Source organism: Euprymna scolopes, chromosome 1, assembly GCF_053919585.1.
Source record: "Euprymna scolopes isolate OS-2025 chromosome 1, ASM5391958v1, whole genome shotgun sequence".
Taxonomy (NCBI): Eukaryota; Metazoa; Mollusca; class Cephalopoda; order Sepiida; family Sepiolidae; genus Euprymna; species Euprymna scolopes.
In genome coordinates this window covers 184,066,847-184,088,850 of record NC_136482.1, presented here as the reverse complement: position 1 = coordinate 184,088,850, position 22,004 = coordinate 184,066,847, and the positions used below count along the sequence as shown (strand labels likewise).

Sequence of the window (22,004 nt, the reverse complement as noted above, 5' to 3'; positions counted from 1 at the left end):
GTTTGTGGTCGGCGAAAACATTGAAAAGTATTCTTTACCGTAAATCTGAGAGCACCCCTTAGCAACAAATCTTGCTTTGTACTGTTCTACGCCTGATGCTGTACTCTTTTTTCTAAAGACCCATCTGGTAGAAATAGCATGTTTATCTCTTGGGAGAGGCACGACCGTATAGGTATCATTTTCGGTTAAGGCATCTATTTCTTTTTTCATGGCAATTTTCCATTCATCACAATGTTCTGAATTAATTGCTTCGTTGAAGCTTTTTGGCGCATTTTCCATTGAATAGCAATAGTCAATTTGATAATCCTTTATATTGTCGACCACGAAAAAATTGGGTCGTCTTCTATTTATTTTGGGATATCTTTCGACTTTATCATCATCATCATCATAGACACTCGTCTCCGTCATTTTTATTGTTTTCGTTTGTTCTAATTATTTGAGGTAATATAATTTCATCCTCTTCATATGACGGGTTTTCGTCTGTAAAATTAAACGTGTCTGTGAATTTTACACACCGGATTCTTTTTATTTTATTTTTTTCGGGAAAAAATATTAAATTGACTGGATTGTTTTTATCGTATCCAAGAAATATACCTCTGTCGGCTTTAATATTCAATTTACTCTTTTTCTTTATATTTGCGAAGCAAGTTGAACCAAATATATGCATTCTGCTTAAATTTGTTTTTTTTACCGCAGAAAGATTCATTGGAGTTTTAGATAGTGTTTTGTTAAAACACCTGTTGCGTATATAGGCTGCTGCCATAAGTGCATAAGTCCAGAGGTTTTTAGGGAGTTTTGATTCAATGAGTAGGCATCTTGCCATTTCAAAAAGTGTCTGCCACGCACGTTCAACAGTCCCGTTTTGGTGTGGCGATCTAGGAGCTGATGTTTCATGCCTGATATGATGGTTAATTAGTAAAAGTTCAAAGTCTTTATTGGTGAATTTCGTACCGTTGTCAGAGCGAATACACTTGATTTCACCGTAGGGGGCCATGTCAGCTAGATATTTCTTAGTTGCTAGCAGGGTATCAGATTTGTTCTTTAAAAAGTAAACCATTATTAAACCTGAATGGTCATCTACGAAATTCAACACATATCTATAATGTTCTCTGGCCATCGGTTCTACGGGACCGTTCAAGTCACAATGCACCATTGATAGGATTTTTTTTTTTTTTTTTTTGGCCTTTTTGTCTGGTATCTTGTTTTGATAGTTTGTCATTTTCCCTTGCGTACAGACGTCGCAGTTGAAGGTTTTTGATGTTTGTATTCACATTCCATCAACTACAGTCGGCAACTTTTTGATATCAGGAATATTGCAGTGTCCAAGAATTTTATGCCATGTCTGTAGATCATGGCAGGCGGTTTTTGATGGGACTACGCTATTTAAATAATATAGTCTTCCATTTTCTTTAATGTCGAATACAGTTCCATTCGGGTATACCAGTTTTGATTTATTGGGGATAAAGTTTATATTTGCACCTTGTTTTTTGGCAGCTTGTACAGAAAATATATTTTGCTTAAATTTTGGGATTAGAAGAGCGTTTTCTAGAATACAGAAACACAATTCACCTTTATTGTTCTTTAGCGAGATTTTCACATTGCCTCTTTTCAAAACGATATCATTGACTCGACTCCCGTCAGCTAGTTCTACAAAATGATTTTGTGGCTTAAAGTTGGGATCAAAATTGATAAAATCAGATTCCTTTGTAATCACATGCGCCGTGGCCCCACAATCGACAAGAAAATTATTATTGCTTGTTGACGCATCAAATGTACACGAAAATAAAAATGTATGTTCGCTAACAGAGCTCTCTACATTTTTAATGTAGTCGCCATTTTGAGTCCTGTATCTACATTGGAAACTCTTGTGATTAGGTCAGTTCAGTGTATAAAGAAATAATTTTGGGTTTTCCTTTCATTAAATAATGCTCTCTCAATATGTTTAATGCTTTGCAGCTGTCGTCCAGGGCTTCTCTCATTACCAGTGATAGACTTCAGTCATCTAAACACTGCATTAATTCCACAAAGACAGTTGCGTTCTTTTCAATGAAGTCGGGGTCGTTTCTGTTTTCAGGTTGTGTTTCTAGTACTTTGTGTAGCTTTTGGATTCGTAGATATCCCAGAAATTTAACTTGCCACAATTCGAATTTTGATTTGGATCCATCAAAATAAAGACGCACGCTGGGCCCATAACCTCTAGAAGTGTAAGCCATCTGGGAGGTGACTTGTTTGTAGTAGACAGTTCCACAGAGCAAAATATTCTTACCGTGTCGAAACCCGGGAAAAGAACATGTGAAATTGCTTCAGAAAAGGTTTAATATTTATGAAGCAACTCTGGTTTCTGATTGGTTGGTAGCAGAACGTGAATTAATTTAATTCGTCAGTTCTTAGCAGCATCGTTTATAAATAGAATCGTCTGACTGTGTGGGATCATAGCTCATTAGTGTTCCAAAATATTGCAACAATTTGAACCTGAAATCATAAAAATTGGTCAATCACCTCATGTATAGCAATAATATACTGAATTTTTAAGAGCCTGTGACAATTATAAATTCCTGTACAAAAAATGTCTGGAAACTTATTGAAGGCACCTCGTATTACTAAACAAATTTTTAATACTAACAGGACCTGTGGAAATTCTACAGAATGAGAAATATATTGAATCAACTAATGTTTTGATAAAGCTGAGACTTTTCTGGATAGTGCAAAAAATTAGTGTTTAAAACAGAAAAAATAATGACACACAACAAATATGAATTTATTAACATTTCTATGAAAATAGTGTCTATTATATTTTAAATATAGAACTGACCCAAAAGAGATAAATTAATAAGTACTAAAAAATATTCAGAAGGTAATATTGTGCTACATAGTTTAATACAAATAATAAAATCACATTTTAAGAGACAATCTTTAATTTACTCCTTCAGTGTAGCACCTCTTGACAGATGTTTTTCCCTGTTTCTTTTGAATGTTCCCTTTATGTAATGTTTCACTGACTTCTTTCTTCTGTGTAGAACTGATGCATGTCCAAAATTACTGAGTTCCTTTCTTACACCAGTAACAACAATGACCATATATTATTATGCCTAGTAATCTTCCATACTAATGATAGATAGATTATTGGATAGCTGGATACGAAACTAACAGTTTATAAACATTATTCTTAAATTTTGGTGCTAAAAATATTTTACAAACTGGCATGTTCAAATTTTATTGCAATTTTGTCCGGTTTTGAATTTATAAAAAAAATATATAGAGACATTCACCGAAAAAAAAATATAAATGAATAATGATTGCGGACTAATTCTTTCATTTGGTCATTAAGATGCAACCGACCAGTATATATAAAATAGTAATATTACACCTCTAAAACAAGATTAGGTTTATAGCGTCTAAAAATTCATACTAAAATTGGACATAATGCAATAATAAGTAAAAAATGTTCAAAGGTTCAATCTTTACTCTTGGTGATACTAAGAATAAAATTTTAAAAAATTACTCTTACTTCTATTTGATCTGGAGCGACAACAACTTATACTCATAATTATTGTATAGGGAGTCCGAGATGGGTTGCCCAGAAGAGATGCTGTATACTGATAATTTAGTTCTTGTCTGTGAAACAATGGATGACCTACTTGTTAAGTTAAAGTCGTGCAGGAATGCTATGGAAAGTATAACTCTGAAAGTAAATGTTATCAAAACCAAAGTGGTTGTAGTGTTTGAAAGCTCCCCAAAAAAGGAAAGCTCCCTCGCTCCATTTCTGGAAAAAGTAGTGTGATGCAATTCAATTTTTTGTGATACCTGCAAATAATGAGTAAAGAGGATGTGCAATGGAATTAGAGATCGGCTTAGAAAGTCTGTTTTTTAGAGGCAACAAAGTTTGAATTAAAATAAATCACAGAAAAGTATTTTTGATATATAACTATATGGTTTATTCCAAAGATTATTTTTGGGCATTAATAATTTAAATACAATTTCGAGCATATGACCCCCCCACCCACCCATGACCCCCCCACCCACCCAGCTTGCAAATATATCATGTAATCTAGAGATCCGATTTCTACAAATTCTACGCATGAAATTAGGCTCTATTTCAGCAATAATGTATCAAATGTTGTCTTCCAAGTAGTCTATTGTGTCATGTTTATCAGCATAGACATGCGGCTTTACATGTTCACAAAGAAAATAATCTAATGGGGTTTAACTTCATGAACAAGGTGGCCAGTTGACAAGTTAATTTCGTAAAATTCAACCAAATGTTTCAAAATGATTTTTTAAATAAATTTGCAAATACTGCATGCGTATCAGTCTCTTCTTGATAAATTACCAAACCGAGCTGAACTTAAAATAACCGATAGTTGCCAAATCTGCAATTTAAGAAAATAGAGTTGTCAATTTAAAGTATAAAACAATAGAGATGCATGAGAATTCAGATATGCACAAAGTATATTTTGATTGTGAGGCTACCGAGGTTGTCAAGAGGTTTTGTTACCCTGGTGATACTATTGGCGCACAAAGTGGAAGTGGTGCTAATGTGATTCCAAGAGTTAAGAGTAAGTGGAGCAAGTCCAGCCATTACTAACCAGCAACCTAGAGAAAAGTCTATCAATGATGTGAATAGTGATGATATATAAGAAACTAGCCTGGGTGGCTGGCATTGCCTGGATGTTTGGAGGTGTGTGTTGAGCAGCAAAAAAAAAAAAGTGGTAGTAGGCAGGCAGGTTCAAACCTGTTAACGCAAAGGAAGAAAAGAATGTGAAAAAAAAAAAAAAAAAAAAACGTGACATCTTTGCCATTGTATCCATCCCCAAACCGGAAGTGGCGAAGGTTTAAATTACGGCTAGTCAATCGAAAAGAGGGGGATGACTTTCGAAAATATCAGTGAAAAAAGCGACCCCTCCTTGTAGAAAACTACCCAGTGAGGGTGAGAGAATTAATGTTTTTGGCCAATTTTTCAATATTTGTCGTCTGAAGGGTCGAACTTCAAAACGATACTGATCTCATTAAAATCCATCACTTCTGTCGAAAGTTTTAGGCAGACATACAAACATACATACATTTAAACAGACAGGTGAGATTTATATTATAGACTAGCGAGGGGTACCCGGAGTTTCCAGGGTGTTTAAAAGTGTGTGTGCTCTGGGGTAAATCAAAACAAAATAATAAGCTAAGTAATCACTCTGTTTAAATATAAAAAAAATGTTAAAACTTAAAAACATCGAGAAAAAAAAAAAAAAACTAACGTAAGGCAAACGAACGATGTTAAAATTTCTTAAAATCAGAAAAACAAAAAGAAAACGCGAATGTGATGGGAAAAAAACCCCAGAAGGACGAACGTTAAAACTTCTTTAAAAAATCTGAAAAATAAAAACAAAAAAATAAAACGTGAAAAATGGCTTAAAATAACCGTTTCAATATTAAACCTTTAAAAATCGAAAAAAAAAAGAAAAAAAAAAATCTCACACCACGATTCGAACTCACAACCTTTAGATAAAGTGTGCAAAAAACCTGACACGTTTACCCGCTCGGCCAGCAACACAGAGTAGCTGAAACACGTTTTAATTTATTTAAAAGTATTAAAAACAGAATTAACATGTGTCCGCAATAAAAGTTAACTCTGTTGCTTCTATTTGACCTCATTAATGAGGTCAAATAGAAGTAGCAGAGTTAACTTTTGCTGCAGGACAACTTTTGAGTTTGTTTACCCAGGCTAGTTGTTTCTCCAAGATATTGAGGAGGGGGAAACCAGCTCCCCATGGTCTAGATTGAATAGCAATTATCTGATATAAGGAATTTGGCACCACATTGATCAAAGCTGATTACTTCTGGACGTTTGCCGGTGCGAATACCGGTAACAGAGCCTTAACTTTGAATTAGTTTCGATTTTATAGAAAAAAGCTGAATGAACACAAGATGGGCTGAAATAGCAATAATTTTGTAAAAATCGACGTAAATAAATCTAGAAAAAAGCCTTTGCGAGACATACATATAATGATCACACACATTTTGTCTTTTATATATATAGAAGATGAAACATGACCAGTGGGTGTTGAGAGCATACATTGCATGTAGAGCAATGGTATGAGAATAATACAATGGATATGTAATACAATTCAAAGACAGTTCGGATAACATCAGAGGAAGATTAAATCTGTACAGTATTCAGAGATATGCACAGAAGATTTTGATGGTATGGTAATCTTGAAACAATGGATAACACTTGTTAGGTTAGTAGATATTAAGGAAGCAGGTTCTGATTTCATTTCCAATCTTATTTTTCATTCTTTTCAACAACCATTGTAGCTGTCCATCGCATTTCTTGGATATAAGTCAATGCATCTCAAGAAACTAATCTTCCTCGCAGAGACTGCACAACTTGAAGTTCAACAAGGTTATTCTTAAAATTAATTTATATTTAAGCGAGACAAAATTTTTATAGATTGACTGCTCTTCAAGATACCGACCCAGTAATGTGATGGGACCAGTATTTTTATTAACGATTTCAGAGCCAATACATTTTTCCAGCTCAAAAGCACAAATATTATTCTCATAATCTTAATCTTAGTTTTGTATATTTACTTTCACATTGCCCGGTGTTGTCCGGTCGTAAAATATGCTTAAATATTATATTTTAATTTATACAGATTTCATATTTATTATTATAAAGCCAATTCTCTATTAATTATCATATTGTACCCATATACGACATAATCACGTTGACACACCGGTTCTCAACGGATCATTGAAGTTAAGCAATGTTGAGCCTGGTTAGTACCAGATGGGTTCCCATTTGGGAATTCTAGACACTTTATGTGTTCTCCGCTTATCTCGGCACTTGTTTCCAGTCATCCTGTACATACACTTCACTTGCCACTGGTATTTTACAATATCGACTCAGGAGAGGTGTGGTTGGAGATTACACACTTCCTGCCACAAAAACTTAATGCACAGGCAGCCTTACATGAGTATCCATAGTATCTCAAAGACTGAAGGAGCTTGCTATTATATTGTACCCAATATATAGTAGTGATTTCAAAAGTTTAAAAAAATGACTGTATTTGTTTTTTTTTTTTTTTAGTTAAGTGTAATTCTAAATAAGCATCCAAAAAATGTTTGATGGTAATCTTAAATATTACTGGGAGGAGGGGGGGGCGGTAATGTACTTTTAAATCTAGATTGAGTTATGTATGATTTAAACCTTAGATTCACCTGTTGTCTAAGATATGAGCAAATAGCGGATTGGTTAGGTTTAGTCATATGAATAGTTGTTAGAATTTAGGAAAAAATTAATTTAGGAAATAGGGGCTCTTGGAACTTTCTCTGTATTTTTATATGCCTATAATTACTCAAACCAGAGACTATCCTACATCTTTAGAAAGCCACAACTTGCTCATGCATATAACATTATTGTCATATCTGGGCTAGTGTATCAGTCCAACAAAAGAGTCTCAAATCTAATAAACTCTGTAACGTTTGTTCCATCATCACATCCCTGTGCTTTTTTTTTTTTTTTTTTTTTTTTTTACAAGTACTCTACTGAAATGTGCTTTGATGAACTCATAGCACTTGGGTGCCCTGACGTACATATTCCCAACTAACCCGACAAGCAGTAAAATCCCAATCCTTTAGTGTTGAAGTCCTTGGATGTCGGAAAGTCTTCTACTCTAATAGTTTATTCCCTTGGATTACATGACTTGAATTCCCTCCAAGTTTCCCCGCTTCCCTGATTGTACTAACACGCAAAATTTAAATGTAATGTGAACAGACGTCTTGCTCCTCACAGTCCTCTGTTAGACACAATCTCAAATAATAGCCTCTTATGTTCCAAGTGGCAACATGTCTTGTTTGGAGTGAAAAGAGTAAAAAAAAAATCTTCAAAACAGAACCAGAAATATGGACAGAGACAACAGATATGCGTTGCTTTAAGAAATATCTTAGCATCTTCTAAGATCATGTCACCAACGAGCATGACAGCATACAGAAGCAATTGTGCCATAAAAGATCTTTTGACCATGGTAAAAAAAACACAGACTAAATTAATCACATGCATGTCTCAAGGTGCAAATACATAAAAGAGAAGGAAAGCAAATAGTGAAAGAGATAAAAGAAAGATGACATCTCCAAATGAACAATGAATATAATCTACCATCATTCACCCGTATGCAACCAGATCATCTATGGTCACAGTCAAACAATGGGATATGTGTGATGGTGAAGAAGTTGAATCATGCAAGCCAACATTTAAAAACATGAAACAAACAGTAAATTAATTTCTTTATTCAACATTTTGAAAAAAACAAAAAACAAAAAAAAACATTATTTACACTTCCTTGGTGTCAATCTTAAATATGTTAATACGTATGAATGTAAATTCAGACCAAGAATAAATTTGACAAATTGAACGCCGTTTGTGTAGAGTCTTATTCTTTATCAGTTTTAATATTGTATTTCGCTTTCCATTGCTTTTCTTTCTCTTCTATCAAATGTGCCTTTCGAATGTTTCTCTTTTGTTCATCTTTGATTGCAGTCTTCCGTTTCATCATATTTCCGGCGCGGTTACCTCCCTTCATTTTGTTCCTCAACTTGACAGATGTCTTAGAAGTGGCCTAGTTAAAAGAAAAAAAAAATATTTTTTTTAAATTATAACAATGAGAAATTTATTACAAGTTTTTCATTTATAAAATAAGAAATGAACAAAACCTGAATCTATCACTGTATACATATAATTATTTTTATACCTACAGACACTAGTGTTTCATGCTTTTGCAATCATCAGTGCAGGAAGTGATTATTGCTATTGGTCAGGATGATTCGAACCCAGCTACTAAGCCACCTTTGACTCCATCTGCTAGGAACATTATCTCTAAGCCACCAACAATTATCTCGAGAATTAAGGGAAATTAACAACTATAACTACCAAATAAAGGCACAATGTTGAGACGGTCAATAGTAATCAAACAACTGGAATAAATATCTCCCTGGGGTAGAGAATTTTATAATGGCTATATTTTTTTGACATAATGAATTAAAAGATAAAAAAATGACAACATTAGCTAACTGTTAATTTATTTAATTGCGGACTATTATTCTAATCTTTTTAGTTGTTGTTTCACAACGTTTCGGCCAACTATTCCTCTGGCCTTCGTCAGGTGGTAACCACAACGGGATAGGAACTCCGAATCTCCTAACTGCATTCTCAGCAATTACTGTCTTCCATAGTTGTCGTCTCACCACGTTTTGGCCAAGTAAGCCTTCGGGGCCAGTGGTGCAGTGGATAAAGACGTTGAATCTCTACGGTTCCAGGTGAGAATTGTCTGAAGATAGCAGTTTCAATCCTACCCAAAGCTGGCTAGAGGCTTACTTGGCCAAAGCGTGGTGAGACGACAACAACTATGGAAGGCAGTAATTGCTGAGAATGCAGTTAGGAGATTCGGAGTTCCTATCCCGTCGCGGTTACCACCTGATGAAGGCCAGAGGAATAGTTGGCTGAAACGTCATGAAATCACAACAACTAAAAAGCTGAGGATAATAGTCCGCAATAAAATAAATTAATAAATAATACTCATCTCAATGAATTCGAATTAAATAATATATATTAGCTAATTGGTTTTGAACCTCACTCAACAGAGCTAAATTGCCATTAGGAAATTAGGATTATAAAAAAAAATATGAGAATGGAAATATGGCAGAGAAAAAAAAAAAGATATGGGGAAAGAATCAAATAAAATCGACATTAAGTCCTATATATATATATATATATATATATATAAATTTTATTTGTTTATATATAAAGATAAAGCTTTAAAAAGATCATCTTTACAGAATAAGTTATCAAGATACAAAAAGCTCTACACAGATAAGTGGATCAAATAATGTAAGAAATTATTATTTGGAATCTTTGTTCTCATCTTGAATATCATTTTAACATTTCGCTCGATGTAACCTCCAACCTTTTTCAGAAGTATCTTGTCAAACTTGAGAATCAGGACAGAATTTTGAATGGAACCTTTTATTTACTTCATAGGGTTAGCATGCTCTCATTCCATTAGCCATGACTGCATAGAGGTCCTAAGTAATTCAAAATTGTATTTTTACAATCGCCTACATTGAGAATTGAACCTTCAATCTTCAGTAGAATATCACTTTTACTATTGATTTTTCCACTGTGCTATTAGGGCAGGTCGATTTTGGAACCTCGGAGAGGCAATGGTGATGATAGTTGGGGTTGACATAGAAAAGACCTACACAAAATATTTTTCTCAAAATCGTTATCTTTGCTTGAGGAAATGACTTTAAAAGTTCAAAATTGAAGTGATTAAAAGTTTTTCGGTGAATTGTCAAGAACGTCCTGTCATCAAAACAATCCGTACTGTTAAGAAAATATAATCATTATTTAGAATAATTTTTAAACTACATTTTTAAATAAAATGAGTGAGGATAATGCATTAATAAAATAAATATTAAGTGTAAAGGCAAAATTATGTTTTTTGAATAATAACGACCAAAGTTCGCCTTTTTATTTCAGGAACTTTTTTAGGGTGGAAACATCTTAGATTTCACCATCGCAAAACACGCTCGTTATTGATATTGAAAATTAACGTTTGTTTATTATTTAATTTGAAAACATTACAATTTAGGCTTAATTATTTCAAAAGGAAAAACGAAGAAGACTTGTTTAAAATATATATTATTATATTTCAAGTGTCTGCAGTGAATTTAAACATATTTGTTTTATTTTTTAAATTTGTTTTTCTATTAGGTTGACACAAAAATAATGTCATTTTTTGACGTTCAAATGAACGTCAAAAGCATTATTTTTGCACAAACCTAATATTACAGATCAAATTCTATTTGAAATTTTTATTAAAATATGGTAATACTCCAGTTTTATATTAAAACAACAACAAAAATATAGTCCATACAATTTTATTCTACACATTCTTTACGAAACAACCATATAAATTTTCAAGTTTTTCTACTTAATAAAAAATACTTTGCAGAAAATTAGTGCCAAATTTTAATTTCTTTTATTTTTAGGGAGTAATTGTTTTAAGCAGTGTTTTTCTTCTAAAATTATAGTTTTAAAATTAGATAACCCACAAAGATTAATACAAGTAATAAGGAAACTCCTTTAAAGGTTTTTCGTTATGTGTGCATCTATGTTATTGTGCTAAAATAACTTTATTTAGAAAGCCATTCTTAATATGGGAAGGAGGTTGTATTGTAACTATTCTGTACTTTCACCTAAAAATTTAAACAAAAATTTCATAAAAATTAAATTTAACTTGAAAATACTATTAAAAATAAGCATAGTAACATAGATGCACAAGCACTGATTTTTTTAAACACTAAACACTCGTTTAAAATGGCACAGCTACAGCAAGAATGAATCTCTTTATGGATAAATTCATGTTATCAAAAGCGGAGCTAAAATCTGCTAAAAATGTCTAAACTAAGCATTACTATGCCTCTGATTTGGTTTGGTCCTCTCTCTTCAATACATCTAATTCAACTCTACAAAGTTTTTCATTATTTCTTATAACTAGCACTTATTTTTTATGTATGAAACTGGAAGATAGCCTAAAACAGTTTCCTTCAGTTATAATTCATTTATTTATTTTACTTTTCAGATTAGAATGTCAGTAAAAGCACAACGTTCAGTTTTAACCCGTGGTTCACAAAATTTGCTGGCCCACCTAGTCATTTGGATGAAACAGCACCTTCAACTTCACAACAAGTAATCCAGTTTAGTTATTTCCTTGGAAACAGTTATCCCCACTTAAAAAATAGTAAGATTTCTAAGTTAATTGCCAAGGAAATAATTAGTATTTGGCAAGCAGTCAATCCACAATTGCCCTTGTTACGGTAACATTATATAGGACAGAAGGTCAATATATTTTGCTATAAGAGGGCCAAACAGATTGTCAGGAAAACTCTTGCAGCAATCAAAGTGAAAAGAATGAAGGAACAGCTAGACAGACTGTTTGATATATTTTCTTGTAGCTGTAAACTTTCTGTCTTGAGATGTGATGACTTTGCAGTAAAGTGCAAGACAGAAAATTGTCAAAAAGGCACATTGTCTGCACTTGTCCTAACAAGGAGGTAAAATTAATTCTATAGATTCACCTGCAATTATGTTCCTTTTTGTGAAAAATAAAATGATATATATATATTTATTATGTACTCTGGCTCTATTATTAAACATGCAAATTTTCCAATTTTCAGGTTCCACTAGAAGAACTGCCATTTACAGCAATTTTTAAATTAATTGATGGAACAACAAAAAGCCTAACAACATTTACTCGTCCTTTGGGGAAACTTTGTATCAATAATTATCAAGATTTGCCCCAAGTAGAATTCTAAAAAATTAGTGTCCCTCCTGATCATCATTATTTGACAGCAGAAGAAACAAATAATTTAAGTGTGAAGACCAGAGGCTACTTTTTGAGTATGTTGTTGGCATTTCTTGTGGAGAAGTTAACTTAGATAATTGGGCCCTTGAATCAAAGAAGATGACTAACATAAGCCACAAGATTAATGTGTTTTTTATGGACTAGAGTTGTCTATCCTCAAACACTATGATAAATTAAACATTTTGGTCAAATTTATCATCTAAGTGTATGCAGTTAGTTGGTTTGAGATCAAAACAGACAATTTTTTTTTTAACCAACACCAGTATATTTTAATATGATTCAGAGAACGAAACAGTTAACTGAAATCCAAATTACTGTTTTAAACAGTTCAAAATATAGTGCTTTTGCACTACTTCCGGAAAATATAATATCGATGATAAACTCAGATGAATTGGATGTGAGAGAAGTGGACATTCAAACGATTTTGTCCATTAGGTAAATAAATATTTATCCATTAGTTTTCTTAATTTACTCAAACAATAGTTAGTTTTATTCATATTACATCGCAAAAATATTTAAAAAATAATGTTTTTTCCAGAAATAGTGAACAACTAAAAAAAAAAAAAAAAAAAAAAAAAAAAAAAAGAATGAAAAGATTACTGCTATCAATTTTGCAGCCACACACTGGTCAAATTTGATTGATTTTTCTCAAAAAGTTGTATATGGGCAGGAAGCAAGACATAGACACATTATTACAAAGTCATCGTGCCAGCAAATTAGACCTTCATTTTCCTCAAAAGGAAATTATACAGAACAATTTAGTTCTATTATAACAGTTTATATTATTGCATTTAATAAAAAATTAAAATACATGGTTCTGTAACTTGTATCAAGTTGTTATATTGTGTAATACATCTCCACATATCTTTTTGAATTGTGAAATTTAAAAGACTTAGTTGCTAATTAGTTTTTTTTACAATTTTTGTTTAATCAATGCAGTAAAAGTTGAGATATTTTGCTAGGTGTGATTCATAAATAAAATTATAATTCATGTATATACTTTTCTTTCAATGTATTTCATATAAGTATATCAATTTTAATTGAATATTTTATAAAAATAGTAAAATTTCAAAGTCAGTGTTGTGAAAAATGCTATGAAAATGAAGGATCTCAGCATTTTTCTATACGATTTTTAAAATTAAATGCTCAATTTTCTGTTCAAGATAGGAATCTAATTTTTGGTGTATGTTCTTATCACATCAAATCCCAACTATCATCACCAGTGACATGTTGATTTTCTGAAAAAAGTTGTAAATCGATCTGCCCTACTGCGCTATGAGTCCTTGCGGACCGTGTCAACCGAAACACTGTAAAAATGACGCTCAAGATGAGAACAGTAGTCTAAAGATTCCAAATAATACAAATGACCAATCCTCATCTCAAAAATTCAGAAATGTAAAAAATTATATTATTTTATCCTTTTATCTGCCCATATTTTTTCATTCATATAGTTTAGCCTAGAAATGAAATAGTTTATCTTTATTTCATTTCTAGGCTAATGTCCAACTATCAGTTTTCTTTTGTATATATAAACCTGGCTATTTATTTCTCTTCTGATAATATTAGGTTTCGAAATGCACTAAAGAGATACTTTACTCATTGATTTTATGATTTAATCAAGTTTTATTTAACTTTGAATTGACATCTTTTATTTTTTTTATATTGAAATAGTTTCCAACAAAAATAAAGTTTTGTATCAAGCAAAATTGGTTTTGATTAAAAATAAATAAATAACAGCTAATTCTTCATAGCTACATAATCAATCTACCATTTTTTTAATTTTAGAGAAACAACTTTGTGAGATATTTCAAAGCTATCGTTCTTAAAAAAAACAAAAAAACAATAAAACTGCCAGCAAAAAAAGGAAGAGAAACAGAAAATGCTCTTTTTGGGTGCTTATTTGAAATTACACTTGTTAAAAAAAAATACAGAAAAATCTTTATGATGTACGTACTCGTTATGGAACAAAGATGTCATCGGAAAAATCACATAATTGATCAAACAAATTTTTTTAAAACTAAGAAAATAAAAATTTATGGTTTTTAGCAATTCTAATGCTAAATGTATTCATTATAAAACTGAATTTGATCACGATACTTCGAATGGAGTTATCTTCCTCTGGATCCAAAACATGACCTACCAAACAACACTGACTTGCTTAGTCATAAAATTTGATTTTCTTAGTTAAAAAACAAAAACATTTTGATTAATTTAAGTGATTTTTGTAATATGACATCTTCATTCCAGGATGGTTATGTACATCATAAAAATTTTTCTGTATTCTTATATTTTAAAGTGTAATTCTAAATACGCAAACCATTTTTCTGTATATCTAAAGATTCATTTTGTCTAAGGTTCAAGCTTTGCAATTACCATGATTCTGATTGTATAGCTAAACAGAAACAGTTATATCGATTTAAAATTTTACAGCATTCATATCACATTCTGCATTCTAGCAATGTTTTGAAGCCCAGATTTTCCCTGTCTTTCTTTGTACAACTTTCATATCAAGAGTATTTTTTAATTTTCATGAAAATTAAGCTTTGCATATCCATAATTGATAGCATTCAAAATCAGGGTCTTATTTGTGCATTCAGCCGATCTCAGAGATACAGAAAAAAAGTTTGTATCTTAAAAGATTTTTTTTGTTTTTATAGGTTTTGCATTCACAAACAATCCTTGGCAAAAAATAAATAAATAAAATAAAAAAATAAGGAAGCTAACCCCAAGCAAATGTTTTTTCTTTTCTTCCATAATTTCTTCCGTCGATTTTATGTCAGGTTCCAAAATCTTCTGACTATCAAGATGGATCATACTTGGTTGGATCTGAAAGGAAAGAAGAAAAAGTAAAAAATGTACAGATAAAGTTGAAAATTTATACCATTGGATCAAAAGAAAAAATAAAGAAATATAATGAACTCCATTTAATTATTAAAATTTTTATGATGGTAAAACAAAACTTACTTTTTAAAATTCCAAATGTGACATTAATTTGTCAATATACTATTGGAATTATTTTTAATGGATTTCTGATGAGAGGTTTTCAATTTATTTTTAGTTTATTGTTTTTGAACTTTCGTATGAGAAATAATAAATAAATTAAGATTTTGTTTTAACATATGTTCGAGAAAAAATTGGCCTTGAAAAAAATTGTCAAATTCCCTTTGCATGAATTTCTTTTGAATAAGCTAAAAAAAAAAAAAAATTTACAAAGGGTTAAGTACTAATCTATTATATAAAGGCAGTTGTCTATATATGTGTTTGTATGTCCATCTAAAAATTTAAAACTACAAAAGAAATCCCCACAAAGTTGGTATTTCATTGATCTGTGTTACCCTGGATAAATAATATCTAAAATTTAGAAAAAATTATTCATTCATTGACCCTAAACTGGCAGAGATTTCATCATGAAGGGGAGTTCTGTTTTCCAACAATTTGATGTATTAACTAAGAAAATAACTGATATTTTTCAAGGAGTTACTTCCCGTACATCGACTCATTCGTCAAGTAATCTCTATAAATAAGTGTGTGTGTGTGTATATATATATATATATATATATATATATATATATCTTCAGACACAGAAGTGGGTTGGACAGGGGAAAAAATGGAAGGAGGAGAGATAGAAGTGTTAATAGAAATATGTCAAAGTTTTTGTTCTGGAAAACGCCAGGTAAGCCTGCTAGTACTTTATCAGTCTATAGCATAACATGATAATTTCATTCCACAACAAGATATTAAGTTGCTTACAAGAGAACCCAGTTCATCCAAATATTAAATCTACAACAGGAGAAAAGATTGAATGATACATTTCCCTACAGAGATTCATGTAAAAACAGCAGGAATTAACAGGATTCAAACATAGTTGGTTAATTCCATGACTCGATGATTTGATACTGTTTACTACATGTAAACCTAAGTCAATTCCTTGTATTTAAAAAGATGGACAAAGAAACTCTTTATTTTGTAAAACCAACTAATTACCTTATCCAATAGCATTTTCACTTCGGTCTCACGACGTTGGGATTTAGACTGGAATGGATTAACTTCATATGCATCAAAGCTAGCTTCACCGGCACCTGTAAAAATAGATAAAACAATTATGGATGATACATGCATTTGAAGCATACATTCTTTTATCTTATTCTTTAAAGATAATATTGCATAAAAAAATATTTGGTGCCTCAACTGAAGGCAATTTGGTAACAAGGTTCCAAGCTAAAACATTCACCGAACAAATCAAAAATATGAATTCACCATTATTAAAAATGTTGGTACAAGTGCATCTTTTGAACCAGACGTAACTCAGCATTCGCTTAGCTTTCCCCGGAACATGATGGCAACAGCTCAGGTTTAGCTGCTGTCTGACATAACGTGGCAATCAGCCAATCACAACGACTTAAACCTATTCTTGTTTTTAGATGTACAATCTGCCTACTTATTAAATTTTAACTTTAGAGGGTGAAAACAAATACTCCGGTTCCTTTTACCTACAAATAAGCAATTAGCAAATTCCCTGATTTTGATTAAAATCAAGTCATTTCGATTACATTGCATAAAAACATGGAAATAATTCTGTTTTTATACCTGGAACGAGTAGACTTTGAAATCCTTTTTCATGTCCGACCCCAAGGACATCTTCATATGGGCAGAATTGAACGCGTTGAGTTCTGGATGATAGAGGATGCAACAAGTAAGGACTGGTCACTGTCTTTGTACAGCAATCATCATAAACCTACAAAATCAGAAGAAAAAAACAAATGCTTGTAAATAAATACAAAACAAAAAATATGACACTAGGTATGTGCAAAATGAATGACCAATTCCAAAAATGTATAAACATTTTGATCCCTCCCTTTTCTTAAAAATTCAGGAAATCAACCAATTTTAATGAAATTTCAGTATTTATTTATTAACAATCACAGAATATAATGAATTCATGATTTTTTTTTTTTTTTTTTTTTTTTTTAAATCTTAACGAAAATGTATTATTTTGTGTAAAAAAGAAACATCTTTACTAAGGTTATATTTTAAGTATTAAAAATAAAAAAACGAAATGCATGGATTTATTTTTACTTTTTTATGAAAATAAAGCATTGTAGATGTTGACAATTAAAGAATTAAAAAAAAGTTTTTTGTATGTTACGAAAAAAAAGCCCCTAAAGTATGTATTAATGAAATCAATTTTCACTGATAAAAGAAAAAATAATTTCTGGAACTAATAATATTATTATCGAATTAAACATTGTTTATTCAAAATTTTCACCAGAAAATAATATAATTGCAATATTTAATGTTATTTTAATGATAACAGTTTCCAGGAAAATTTAAAACACAATATTTTAATATTTCCCTTGTGCACATGAACGTGTAAACATCAGTATAAAAATCTTTTTTATAATCTCAAAAGTAAAAAAAATAAAAATAAAAATGAAAAAAATTGAGGACATGGACTACTAAAAAGATTGGGAAAAAAAAAAGACAGGATTTTTATCCCATTTGCTGTCACCTAAATGTTATTTCTGGAGACTCAACAGTTCCATTAGTTTCACAATTCACTGCCAATCATTTGGGAAAATAAAACTTGTTTTTTTTTTTTTGCTTTTAAACTTTTTCATTGATAAAATAATCATTTTCTTTTAAATGTGAATTCTATTTAATTATTGTTTTAAAATATTTTTTCAATAAATATATTGTCAGTGTAATTAGTGATTTTAATTGACTTTTTCACACTTACTTTCATTTAAAAAAATTCAATTTATCGTTATGACATGTTTAAGAATAACTTGAGTCATAAGGTAAAATAAAATTGATGCCGTAAGCATTTATAAAGTTTTATTTCAATTTTTTTTAAGATAAACAGACATCAGTATTTTCAGAATATTAGTGAATTTGGGTATTTTTAAGAATAGCCAACAAAACTGTCGGCTATTTTTAAAAATGCCCCTAAATTTAAAACTAATACACAGTTAAAATAAATATTTTAGATAAAAAAATAAAATCTTAATTGTATGCATTGAAAAAAAAACAAAAACATTTTACTTCATCTATATATATAAAAGCGAAAACGTGTGTATGTATGTATGTTCGCTTTTTGTGTATGTCCAAGAAAGGCTTTTTTTCAGAGAGGTCGCCTCATAACTTCCTAAAACTTTTTATATCGCGTCTAAATGATAATATCTACGACTTAACAACGATGGTCGCCTCTCTATTTAATTTGCCCGACTTTGAAACGTTAAATATTCAACAATTTTCGATCGCCGCATATGCATTAAGCTTTTTCGTATATAAAAAGAAGCGAACAGACTTGCGGCAAATAAAACACTGTCCCGCACTGAAAGTTCACGTCAGTAACTCGTCAAAAACGGGCACCTGCCGTTAAACGTCGCACTTTTTTTTTCACACTTTATTATTTTCCAACTGCGCATCAATGCTTCGTTTTTTTTTGTTTTTTTAAAACAATTAACGATTTTTCTTTTCATTTACCACAAAACACACACACCTACAAACACCTGGGAAACGCCGGGTACCCCCTGTTAGTTTATATATATATAAAAGGCAAAATATGTGCGAGTGTGTGTGTTTGTATGTCTCGCAAACATTTTTGACAGAGGCCACGAATTTTCGCCAGATAGGTATCATTTTCAAGCTCGAATGTTCGGCCGACAAATATCGAAAAATTGGGCAAAAACATTCATTCCTTCATCCTCAATCGCGTGAAAAAAAAAAAAATTTTCATGACAAGATGGCTTCTACGCATGCGTCAATACTCGCAAAAGACATACATTGAATTCGTTTAAATATTATAAAAACCGACCTACTTTTGTCCACATGTCTATATATGGATTAAGTGACAGCATCATTATCTAAAGATTTCAGGTTCAATCCCAGTTATCACATTTTTTTTCGATTTTTAAACATTTAATATCGAAACAAGGTTATTTATAACATTTTGTTTTTCACTTTTCGCTATGTTTTTTTTGTTCTTTCTTTTCCTTTTTTTGGTTTTTATTTATCCGATTTTTTAAAAGAAGTTTTACGTCCGTTCGTTGTTTTTTTTTGTTTTGTTTTTTTCCGAATTTTTTTCCAAAGTTTAAACAGGGGTATTAATTTGCTTATTCTTTATCCCACACACACGTCCAAACACCCAGGCACGCTGTCCTTTTTTTTTTTTTTTTGGGGGGGGGGGGGTCTTTTTCCGATTTTTTAAAGAAGTTTTTTTTTGTTGTGGTTTTTCGATTTTTTAAGAAGTTCTTTAACCCCCCATCCTCTACACACACCTCCAAACACCCGGGCAACGCCAGGTACCCCCGCTAGTCTATTATATAAAAGCGAAAATGTGTGTGTGTGTATATATGTATGTATGTATGTATGTATGTTTGCTTTCTGTGTATGTCTGCAAAAGGCTTTTTTCGTCGGCCTTCTCGGTCGGCTTGCTCCTTCTTAAAACTTTTTACATCTATAAATATAAAAGCGAAAATGTATGTGTGTTCGCTTTTTCTGTATGTCTACAAAAGGCTTCTTTCAGAGAAGCGGCCAGTCGCTTCACAACTTTTCAAAACTTTTTATATCACATATAAATCGTAATATCTCAGAGTTAACAACGAAGCTCGCCTGTCTATTTAATTTGCTCGATTTCAAGAAGATAAATATTCAACATTTGTCGCTCGCCGCATGTGGGTTAGTCTTTTTCCTATAACATCTTGGGAAAATAAAAATAAAAAAAAGCGTTCCACAGTAAATGAAATACTATCCTGCAGTCAAACTTGACCTCATTAACTCATTAAAATGAGCACCTGCCAAATCCAAGTAATTAAATAAATTCAAACGTGTTTCCGTTAGCATCTCGCGGTTGGGCAATAGTTAACGTCGCACGTTTTTTTTTTTTTTTCACACTTTAATTTACAACTTTGGCTCAAGGGTTCGGGTTCGATTCTCATACTTTTTTTTTTTAAGCCCCCACCCCCGGAGTTTCCACACACACCTACAAACACCCGGGCAACGCCGGGTACCCTTCGCTAGTCATGTCTAAATCGTAATATCTACAACTTAAGAACGAAGGTCGCATGTGTATTTAATTTGCCAGACTTTTACCAGCTCGCCACGTCTTTGAAAAGCGAATGATGGGGGCAGGGTAAAACAGTAAATGGCTTGCAACGCAAAACTGGGTCAAACATTATGCCACTTCCTCGCACCTGTATATTTCACTTTATAAACCTTAACTTAACACGCTTATCAATTCCTCTCCCTCGTGGCCGAGATGGTTAGGTGGCTGGCTTTTTTCCCTTTCGTTTCCACCTTCACGTCAAGGCTTCAGGGTTCAATCCTACCTTCCTATTAACAATTTTTTTTTTCTTTTACACCTCCAAACACCCGGCCAATGTTTTTTTTTTTTTTTTTTTATACACACACCTACAAACACCCGGGCAACGCTGGGTACCCCCCCCCCCGGTAGTCTATATATATAATAGCTTAAATGTGTGTGTGTGTATGCTTGTATATCTCGCAAAAACTTTCGACAGAGGCCACGGATTTTCACCATATTGGTACCATTTTCAAGCTCGACATCCTAGACGACAAATATAAAAAATTGGCCAAAAACATTAATTCCTTCACACTAAACTGGCTATTTTTGTACAGGGAGGGGGTAGCAAAAAAACGTTCCCTCATGACAAGATAGCTTCTACGCATGTGCAAATGACGTCAGAACTTGAATTAGTTTAAATATAAAAAAAAAAAAATGACCCAATTTTGTCAACATCCTCTTAGCTCAGTTGACTAAAGCGTGGCGTCATTATCTAAAGGTATTGTGTTCAAATCTTGATGTGAGATGTCTTCTTTTTTTTTGTTTTTTTCGATTTTTAAAGTTTTAATAGGGTTATTTATGCCATTTTTTCACATTCGCTGTTGTTTTGGTTTTTATTTTTCAGATTTTTTTAAAGAAGTTTTAACAACGTTCATTTTGCATCACGTTCATTTTTTCCCCCATCATCACATTCGCGTTTTCTTTTTCTGATTTTAAGAAATTTTAACATCGTTTGTTTGCATTACATTCGTTTTTTTTTTTGTTTTTTTTTTTAAGAAGTTTTAACATTTTTTTTTTTTTTAATTTTTTTAAGAAGTTTTAACATTGTTTTTTTTTTTAAATATTTAAACAGGGTTATTACTTCGCTTATTCTTTCGTTTTTTTGCAGTGCACATAGTGTTATGGCATCTGTTCAAAGCAGTCAGGGATTAATAAGGATTAGTCACCACAATACCACATTTACTCTGTTTTCTTGGAAACTATTGAGCCAATCTGGCTAAAATCTTGTATGGACCTTTGTTATAAGGTGCCGCGAATTAAGTATTATGGTATCTGTTCGATGCACAATAAGAGGTTAATAGCGATTAGTATTTAATACAAAAATATGAGCACAGATTTAACTATATTTAACCATTAACTTGGCAATATAGCCTCCATTCTAAGTTAATATGCTATAACTTTTTCCATGTTTATAATAACCTAAAAATCTAGTAATATATAATATCCATTGTATAGACAGAGGTCAGAAGAAAAAATATGAACAATGTTTTATCTGTGCCTAA

The 22,004-nt window shown here is 31.7% G+C and overlaps 1 protein-coding gene across 1 annotated transcript in view; it reads right to left on the bottom strand.

The window, feature by feature from the left end:
• Nucleotides 1-8,264: 8,264 nt before the first annotated feature.
• Nucleotides 8,265-22,004, bottom strand: part of LOC145278140 (WD repeat-containing protein 46-like) — a 51,704-nt gene continuing 37,964 nt past the window's right edge. Inside the window, exons 12-15 of the mRNA XM_080130424.1 lie at nucleotides 17,004-17,151; nucleotides 16,401-16,495; nucleotides 15,141-15,242; nucleotides 8,265-8,609 (exon numbers count right to left, since the gene is read on the bottom strand). Of these exons, the coding sequence (XP_079986550.1) occupies nucleotides 8,424-8,609; nucleotides 15,141-15,242; nucleotides 16,401-16,495; nucleotides 17,004-17,151 (531 nt within the window). The 3' untranslated portion in view covers nucleotides 8,265-8,423. The remainder of the gene's footprint in view (nucleotides 8,610-15,140; nucleotides 15,243-16,400; nucleotides 16,496-17,003; nucleotides 17,152-22,004) is intronic.